This window comes from Brachyhypopomus gauderio, chromosome 11 (genome assembly GCF_052324685.1).
Source record: "Brachyhypopomus gauderio isolate BG-103 chromosome 11, BGAUD_0.2, whole genome shotgun sequence".
In the NCBI taxonomy this organism is placed as follows: Eukaryota; Metazoa; Chordata; class Actinopteri; order Gymnotiformes; family Hypopomidae; genus Brachyhypopomus; species Brachyhypopomus gauderio.
The window spans coordinates 17944135-17954163 of record NC_135221.1 but is presented as its reverse complement, the minus strand read 5'-3'; the positions used below and the strand labels follow the sequence as shown (position 1 = coordinate 17954163).

Below are 10029 nucleotides of genomic sequence, written 5' to 3'. Positions count from 1 at the left end.
TCTCTAGGTAATGTGGTTGATATCTACCAGAGGGAGTTCCTGGCTCTGAGAGATCGTCTCCATACTGCCGAGCAGGAAAACCTGAAGCGCTCCAAAGAGCTTAACCTGGTGCTGGACGAGATCAAGCGAGCCATCGCGGAGAAACAAGCGCTGCGAGACATCAATCGCACGTGGAGCAGCCTGTCAGGTGAGCGGGGGGTTTGGGACCGGGGGGGGCACAGGCCGCAGCTCTCATACGCATAGCATGAACGTTTGCACTAGGGGGCAGCGCGCAGATTGGGGCGTCCAAAAGAACAAACCAAGAAGAATTCACACTACTTTGTTGTGAAAGATAAGCATTAATTTGAAGGCCTCTTCCTTATTTAAGGTCTCATTTTCTGTCATCTTTTGCCTTGCGTACCTGCAACTGTGTGTTTCTGTTTCTTCTACCAGTTAAAAAAAATCAATGCCAGAAAAGTGGTTGAGGCAATAAGGAAACAAACCTTTTTAACATGTTATATAAATACAATTCATAGAAATATTCATAAGGCTTGTTGTGCTAGTTTTGCTCGTGTGTTGTGCGGGACTCGTGAGCTGCCACCAGGTCTTTGCTGTTTGGTTTGTTTGACTCCCAGCTCTGCACCTGCGTGCAACAAAGCAGCGTTTCCTTCTCTGTCTGTCAAATGCGCTGACGTGCATCTTTTCCAGTACTTCACACTGTGGCTGCGAATCCGGCTCACGGAGATGTTCTTCAACGGCTCCTACCTAGCACACACGATCCTGCCAATCACAACTTACTAAAAACACTGATTGGCTGGGTGTGGTGACAGACACAGAAACAGAACTAGCATCAGCATGGAGGAATGTTCTCCAGGAACAGGACGGGCGACCACCGGTGTTGAACCAAACTGTATGTGAAACGCTTAGAGACCACAGTGTTTAACGCTCGAGTGGTCATGTCTTGAGCACCCGTATTTATAAGAGGATCATTTGAGGAAATATGGAAACCATTCCGTTGGCCTGAACTCAAGCAGGGGTTGTTAAGTCCAGTCCTTGGGGCCCCGCTGTATCGCAGAGCTCCACCACACCTGATCCAGCACCGCGTCTAACTATCAATCCCTTCACGATCTGGGTCAGGTGTGCGAGAAGGAGCAGGAACATGCCAGGAACGTGCCTGGTGGGTGGTGTCACGCACATTTGGCGGCTGGCTGAGCGTTCTTCCCCCTTCCCTCTTTCAGATGAGACCAAGCTGAAGCTCTGGAACGTCACCAGCAGCAAGAATGTGCTGCAGCCCCCCCAGCGTCTTCCACCACCTGCCCCACCTCCTGGCCAAGGAGGACAGCCTGCAGCCGGCCGTGCACGTCGGACAGGGCCGCACTGGAGGTGTGTGTGTGTGTGTGTGTGTGTGTGTGTGTGTGTGTGTGTGTGTGTGTGTGTGTGTCTCATAGCTTCCACCTGTTAGCCTGCCCTGCTGCTCCTTGAGATGTTGTGTTAAATCACTCCCGCCCCTCGGCCTCTCAGGGACCCCACTGAAGGTACCTGATTGGTCGAATCCAACTACACCTCAGCGCTAGTCCCCCCCCCCCCCCCCCCCCCCCCCCCCCCCATGCGTCTGTGTGTGTGTGCATGTGTTTGTTTAAGGTATTTTAATGATGGTGGATGTCACACCTACCCGCCAGCAGCCGGTCCCAGACGTGAGTTAATGGAGCTCATTTGGGATTGTACTCATTTTACATGAATAACGTGTCCATATACAGCTTTTATGAAAATATAACCGCTTTTGTGCTTGTTTATATGAGCAGGTGTGCTGAGCAAAGGAAATGCACTCGTTTATTTTACCCCCTATGGATTTGCCTCTTCTTTCACCTCTCTCTCTCTCTCTCTAAAATATGCCTCTTTTCCCTCACTGTTTTATATGATCGGCTCGTTATTTCATGGCTGACAGTGATTGGTTGAATGTCCTCCTTGTCCTTAGTGTCGATAGTGATGGGCGTGCCCAGTGTGAAGAGGGAGGTGCATTCCTATTTGACAGACACGCTGAGCTCGCTGATGTCAGAGTTGAGCCCTGCAGAAAAGGAGGACTGCGTCATTGTGGTCTTCATTGCTGAGGTAGGACTACAACTCCCATGATGCACTATCCGGTGATTATCGAAAACATACTTGCTTGGGGGTTTATCATCTATCATCTGTAGTTTGTTATTATATCTTTGCGTCTTTTCATATACATAAGCAGCTCAGTGAGTTGTTTCCATCAGTGTGTGTGTGTGTGTGTGGGGGTGGGGGGGTGTGTGTATGTGGGTAAATGCCCCTGTCATTGAGGAGAAGACTTGTACGCGTCGCATATCTATCAAGAAACCTTGTTACCGCAGCAATCCCACTAGCGCTTGCTGTCCAATCCATCCCATAATACCATGCTAATAGCCTGGTTGCTAATGCATCCCGCTAACGTGACGTGACGTCTGATGGCAAACACACTGTTGCTCAGCCTGCTGCAGAAATCAGCCATTAGCATGCACGATCAGGCCAATGAGAAACACAGGCTGTCTGGGTAGACACTTCCCACACAAACAGTGCATATAGCTAGTGCCCATACACATTCAATGGGTGCTGAAGCAACTAAGAATCGCGCACGTGTGTGTGTGTGTGTGTGTGTGTGTATGTACAGTACACATGCACAGTGTAGAACAGATTGCGTAAGCAAGCAAGCAGATCGCCTCACAGAAAGGTCAGTGGTGAATGACCTCTGTGTGTGTGTGTGTGTGTGTGTGTGTGTGTGTGTGTGTGTGTGTGTGTGTGCGTGTGTGTGTGTGTGTGTGTGTGTGTGTGTGTGGAATGGAGCATCCACATCCAGCTGTAATTATGGATCATTTCCATGCATCAAATCATTATACCCATAATGGGGTTCTGAAGATGTAGCCTCCCACACAGTACACGGAGCAGGCTGCCAGTCAGACACACCCACAGCCATCTGTCTGTGTTGGGTGTGTGTGTGTGTGTGTGTGTGTGTGTGTGTGTGTGTGTGTGTGTGCGTGTGCGTGTGAGCTGAGTGGGGTACTATGGGTGTGGTGTGATACCAACCTAACTATTACTATATACTGCTAATTACTATTCACCTGCATTACTGTTATTATATATTACTAATTACTATTCACCAGACAGAGTTTTCAGAGGGAAGCTTGCATGAACACATTAGAACACATGAGAACACATGAGAACACATGAGAACACATGAGAACACATGAGAACACATGAACACATGAGAACACATGAGAACACATGAACACATGAACACATGAACACATGAACACATGAGAACACATGAACACATGAACACATGAACACATGAACACATGAGAACACATGAGAACACGTTAGAACACGTTAGAACACATTAGAACACGTGAACACATTAGAACACATTAGAACACGTGAACACATTAGAACACATTAGAACACGTGAACACATTAGAACACGTGAACACATTAGAACACGTGAACACATTAGAACACGTGAACACATGAGAACACATGAACACATGAGAACACATGAGAACACATGAGAACACATGAGAACACATGAACACATTAGAACACATTAGAACACATTAGAACACATGAACACATTAGAACTAATTTATTTGCAATGCAATCTGGGCATCCACCAGTCTGTGAAGGTGTGAGTATGTACACGGGGTTGTAATTAGGGGGTGTACGTGATGGGGTGTATGTGAGCAGGTGTGGGCAGTGTGTGCGTGAGGGGGTCTATGAGGGGGTGTGGGGGGTGTATGTGAGGCGGTCTATGAGGGGGTGTGGGGAGTGTGTATGTGGGGGGGTCTACGTGAGGGGGTGTGGGGAGTGTGTATGTGAGGGGGGTCTACGTGAGTGTACGTGAGGGGGTGTGGGGGGTGTATGTGAGGGGGTCTATGAGGGGGGTGTGGGGGAGTGTGTATGTGAGGGGGTCTACGTGAGGGGGTGTGGGGGGTGTATGTGAGGCGGTCTATGAGGGGATGTGGGGAGTGTGTATGTGGGGGGGTCTACGTGAGGGGGTGTGGGGAGTGTGTATGTGAGGGCGTCTACGTGAGGGGGTGTGGGGGGGTGTATGTGAGGGGGGTCTATGAGGGGGTGTGGGGAGTGTGTATGTGGGGGGGTCTATGTGAGTGTATGTGAGGGGGTGTGGGGAGTGTGTATGTGAGGGGGTCTACGTGAGGGGGTGTGGGGGGGTGTATGCTAGGGGTGTGTGGGGTGTCTGGGGTGTATGTATATGTGGACATGTGCGTGGTGTGTGTACATGTTTGTGAAAGTGTTTTTGAGGGTGGGAGTGTACCGTAGGTACTTTGGGACCTTATTAACAGGGGCAAGGCTAGACAACTGTTGATGGGCTTGATTGGGCAAAGTCTTAAAAAGTGGCACACTTCAAAACTAAGCTAAAAGCTAAAAACTAGATGTGGGGGCCACATGGGGTGGCCAATCAGATTCAAGGGGTTGCCCAGGCCCCTCCTGGCCCCTCCTTGCTACCATGTTGGTCCCACCCCCTGCTTATTTATGTAAAACCACTTTTTCTTTCTGCTTATGAGCTGTTTATTCCTGCCCTGATGGCCCATTGCACAATAGAATGTGTGAGGGTGCAGGCAGGGACGTACGTGGGGGGTAAGTGTAAGGATGCTGGGATCTGTATGACTGGGTGTGTAACTGTGTATGTGATGATTTACGGCAGGGTGAGTGTGAATGTGATTTATGTGGGGGTGTGTGTGTGGGTGTATGTGCCAGTTTGCATTAATTAACATGTTTATATATTAATGGAGCTAATGAGTACTCTTGGCAATTAGAAGTAGAGAGAAAATAAAAAAGTGTTTGTGTGTGTGTGTGTGTGTTCCTGATCTGTTGTATGACCCTAGGGAAGCCAAATATGGTTTAAAAAAAAAATTAATTAAAAGTTTTACAATGGTGTGTGCTGTTTTACTTATGCGGGTTGTCTCTGTTTAATGTGTTGTGGCACATGTGAAAGTTAAAAGAAAACTGGTTCCCAGCTCTAGTTTTGGCTAGAGGCCCCGTATGGTGAATAAGTCCTCCACAAACCCTCCCCAGTGACTGGGATGTGCCATAGAGGAGCATGATGAATGAATTAGTCTGCTTTTCCTTTTAACACGTATCAAATGTACCACTATAAGACACTACATCTCTACATAAGGTAGAAGTGCCAGTGTATAGACACAGAGTAAGTGCTTGTTAGCCAATTTATCATACAAATAATTAGAATTAACAATTTTATTGGCAGTTTTATTCGACTTTAGTGGAGTATGGTATATGGAGTCACAGAAATAAAATATATATATATATATATATATATATAAAACACCAACATACAACCCTTATGATGAAGCATAACAATGTATTTGGAAAATTGAATAAACATGTCTAATACTAAATAAATAAGCTGTACATCAGGCAAAACATGGCAAAGCAGCGACTCATTAAAGCGACGGGGTCGCTGGCGAAGGATGTTGATGTTTGTGCCGAGTGTTGAGAAGCATGGCTTCACTTCAGCTGTATGTATGCTAACCAGCCGATAGACTAATCTGTAGGATTACCTAACATAATGAAGATACGCTTTAAGTAACTTAACAGCAAAGACGCTGGAGATTTTTTTCAAGACTGGGGTTCCCACGGCGGTTGGCAGCAACCTGAGGAATAGATTTCTGCAGCACTTTGCCAATTTTCATATGTACATAAAGGGTCCGAACTCACATAAGCCAGCTGTTCGAGGTCACGTCACCCAGCCAAGGGTGAGTACAGACAACTATGTGATTGTTCTGACGGACGGCTGGAACTGAAGCAAATTTGAGATGAAAAACACTGAACTGTACGATTACATCTGGGGTCAGTTCCTTTATGCATGCTGAATTAAAAATGAAGACGACCTTCTGGTGAGTCAGTTTTCTATCCACAGATTTGTTGGGATGACGAGCACCAAATTGGTATTCTGTTTGATGCATTTGAAATCAAATTGCTATGGATAACTCTCGCGTTCAGCTCAAACGATCATGATCGGGTGATAATGTGATAATTGAGACGGGTCGAGCTCTTGTGAATTAAACACAGACTCATCAGCTAGCAGTGCAGCCAGAGAGAGGGAGCGAGATGTGACTTTACATTCATAGAGGCACACGGTTCAGAAGCTCCCTTAATGACTCTTGGTCAAACACCTTACCAGCTGCAGCTAGGAGCAGTGGAAACTATATGTGACCGAGCTGATGTCTTTTTAAATTCCCTGAACTTCTGGAGGTAGGCCATAGGTACTAGTTCATAGGCACACAGGATCGCTGCCTTCCTTAAATCATAATCCGTACCATCTGTGAGAGATGATGAAGAACACGCCCCTAAAGCCTTCCTTCCTGACTTACGCTGAAGCGGCATCGTCCACAAATCCTTAGGCCGTCTCAAACCTACAGTGGCACTCTCGGAGGTGCTGAAACTTACGGCTGCTTCTGCATCTGTAACGGGAACCTTGAGGGTTGTGCAACACCAGAAACCCCAGTGCTGGGTGGAGTCAAGAGGGGGTGGGGTCACAGAAACCCCTCCCCATGCAACTCCTTCGCTTCAGCTCCCGTAGCCTCCAGCTCCGTTGCTCGGGTAGCTGTTTGGGAATCATTCTCGGAGCCTGATGAACCATCTCGAGTGCTTCTCCTCCAAACGTACAGGGAGCAACTTCGGAGTCTCCTCTCTGGGCTCGGAGAACGGCGGAGAGCTCGGATCAAACCTCGGTGCACACACACCGGCTGTTGGCAGCGGCCCAAGTCGTCCATTCCCCTGCAGAGAAGGGAATATCCAGCTCTACAGTCTCCCAAACTGCAGTGGCTAGTTCTTCAGCCTGCTCAGTGACGCCAACATGGAGGACCCAATGCCAAGCTCATCCTAGATCTCTCTTTAGCATTCAAAAAGTGCACCTGTGGTCAGCGCTTGGTCCAACTGCACAAATGAGTAAAAATCCCAGAGTGTTGTAAGAATGTTCACAAAGAGACATATCAGCAAAGCACATACTCCAACTCCAACAGCCAGAAAGGAGGAAGCCAAGAGATACCAAGGCCCAAAAAACAAAACATACTAAACCATGTCTGACTGGACAAGCCCCCACATCTTCCAACCACGCAGTGTGTCGCGGGGACATTGCAGTAAGAGAAAGCTGCACACACCCCCAGTAAGCTCACCTCTACTTAATGCCTTGGAGTTGTCCAAAACCATGAAGAATGATTCAGTAGGTAGCTGAGTTTTAGTGGGAACACAATTACTCCTAGACTAAACGTGTAGAAAATGTCTCTCTCCCTCCATCAATCTGGGTCAGAATTTGAATTTGAGTTGCCGTATAGTGTCAGTCTCTCCTGCTGCTCCACACACCAGTGCTCAAACTAAAAGGGTCATACGAACTGATCAGGGACCTGCAGACACAAAACACAGGTACACGTGCACACGCACAAGCCTGAAGGCACATGCACACGTGTGTGTGTGTGTGTGTGTGTGTGCACGTGCGTGTGCGTGTGCGTGTGTGTGCGTGTGTGTGTGTGTGTGTGTCGGTGGGTGGTTGGGTCATGATACTTGTTCCCTGACTCCCTCCTCTCTAAACCCATGCCAGCTCTCATCTGTGTTTTGGTTATGGATCACCTTTAAAAGTGAAAGGGAAGAGTGGAAAGACTCTTTTACACACACACACACACACACACACACACACACACACACACACACACACACACACACACATACTCTTTCTCTCTTTCCTCTGAGTGCCTTCTCTCTCCCGTTTTCTTCTTCCTGCTCCATCTTGTCTCACACTCTCACTTTTTCAATCTCTTCCTGCGCCTGTGCCACTTATTGGGTATTCAATTCAACTCCACATCCATTTGCATACACAACTGATTTCACAGATTGATGCTCCGTCCCGCATACACACTTACACCCACTGTGTTGTGGTGTGTGTGTTTTGTCTCGCATACACGCTTACACCCACTGTGTTGTGGTGTGTGCGTTTTGTATCGCATACACACTTACACACACTGTGTTGTGATGTGTGTGTTTTGTATCGCATACACACTTACACACACTGTGTTGTGGTGTGTGCGTTTTGTATCGCATACACACTTACACCCACTGTGTTGTGGTGTGTGTTTTGTATCGCATACACACTTACACACACTGTGTTGTGGTGTGTGCGTTTTGTATCGCATACACACTTACACCCACTGTGTTGTGGTGTGTGTTTTGTCTCGCATACACACTTACACACACTGTGTTGTGGTGTGTGTGTTTTGTTTCGCATACACACTTACACCCACTGTGTTATGGTGTGTGCGTTTTGTATCGCATACACACTTACACCCACTGTGTTGTGGTGTGTGTGTTTTGTCTCGCATACACGCTTACACCCACTGTGTTGTGGTGTGTGTTTTGCACGAGCGTGTGTGAGAGACAGACAGAGAGACCAATTCTGATTGGTCACGGCACTGGGTTGCTTGCTGTTAGCGAGAGTTTGTGATTGGACACGGGAGCTCTGCTTTGCTTTTAGATCAGTCTCATAGCTCGTCTGATTAATAACAGGGAGATGTGTGTCATCTATCATGATCGCGCGAGCCGTAATGAAAAGTGGGTTTGAACTGTTGCCATTTACCCTCTTGTCTCTCAGTGAAGCGTGACCATGTGACCCAGTAATTGCTTGATGATTTATTCATCAGTTAATGGCTTTGTTAAACATGCTCCTTTGGTTGAGGGAGTGGGTTTTATAGGCCCGACCTGCCCAGGAGTGGGTTGGTATGTCCTGTAGGGTCAGGAGAGTGAGGGCTGGACTGGACCATTGCACGAGCGGGTGGGTGCGGCGTTTAAATCTAAACATGACCGAGTGGGATTCTCAGGTTTCCTTCTCTTTCTCTCTCTCTCTCTCTCTCTCTCTCTCTCTCTCTCTCTCTCTCTCTCTCTTTCTCTCTCTCTCTCTCTGTCTCTCAGTCTCTTTTCTTCTTTCTGCTGGTCCTCCAGTTGTCCTTGACACAGATGAAATAAAGCTTTCTCCTCCTTCCTCCTCTTTCCTCTTGTGCGCTCCGTGTTTACACCATGCGCTTCCGTGAGGAGCTGTCTGTTTCGTGCCCTCTCGTCTTCAAACAGGAACTAAGATGTTATCCTTTGACTCTTGTCACAAAGTAATGCCAGGGGAATGCCACCTTCTTTTACAAAACTGTTATTCACAACTTCATGTGAATTGAGATTATGACAGGGTTTTCATAATAACAGGGTTTTTGTCATTTCTTATTCCATCTATCTATCTGTCTGTCTGTCTGTCTGTCTGTCTGTCTGTCTATCTATCTGTCTATCTATCTATCTATCTATCTATCTATCTATCTATCTATCTATCTATCTATCTATCTATCTATCTATCTATCTATCTATCTATCTATCTAACATTTGACTCTAGCTCTGTCTATAAAACAGGGATTTTGTCAAAGTGACTCCAGGTGTTTCCTGTTGTTTCTCTGATCTTGTCTTCCTCAGTCATTTTCTCTCAATGGACTCTCTATAGAAGGTCAAAAAACAATTTGCTGAGGAGAGACTGACGACTGTGTTCAGTCTGAGTGCTTCTGGGAACAGCACTGATGTGATGAGGCCATTGGGTCAGGGACACCTTCCTCCAGGCCCCAGATCAGCCTCCACCACCCTGTTTCTGCATCCTCTGAGTGTGTGTGTGTGTGTGTGTGTGTGTGTGTGTGTGTGTGTCTGTGTGTGTGTGTCTGTGTGTGTCTGTGTGTCTGTGTGTGTGTGTGTGTGTGTGTGTGTGTGTGTGTGTGTGTGTGTGTGTGTGTGTGTGTGTGTGTCTGTGTGTGTGTGTCTGTGTGTGTCTGTGTGTCTGTGTCGGTCTGTGTGTGTGTGTGTGTGTGTGTGTGTGTGTGTGCACGTGCGTGTGTCTGTTAGATTGCATATTCAGATGTGTTCATTATGATTAGACATTATGTAGTACCATGACGATCGTGTTCAGTTTGTTAGGAGGTCATTTTTACCCACATGGCATGACTGGGT

The 10029-nt window shown here is 47.2% G+C and overlaps 1 protein-coding gene across 1 annotated transcript in view; it reads left to right on the top strand.

Moving 5' to 3' along the window:
* Nucleotides 1-10029, top strand: part of mgat4b (alpha-1,3-mannosyl-glycoprotein 4-beta-N-acetylglucosaminyltransferase B) — a 75311-nt gene that overhangs the window by 42247 nt on the left and 23035 nt on the right. The window contains 4 exon segments of the mRNA XM_077022505.1: nt 8-187; nt 1218-1270; nt 1272-1362; nt 1955-2088. Coding sequence (XP_076878620.1) covers nt 8-187; nt 1218-1270; nt 1272-1362; nt 1955-2088 — 458 coding nt within the window.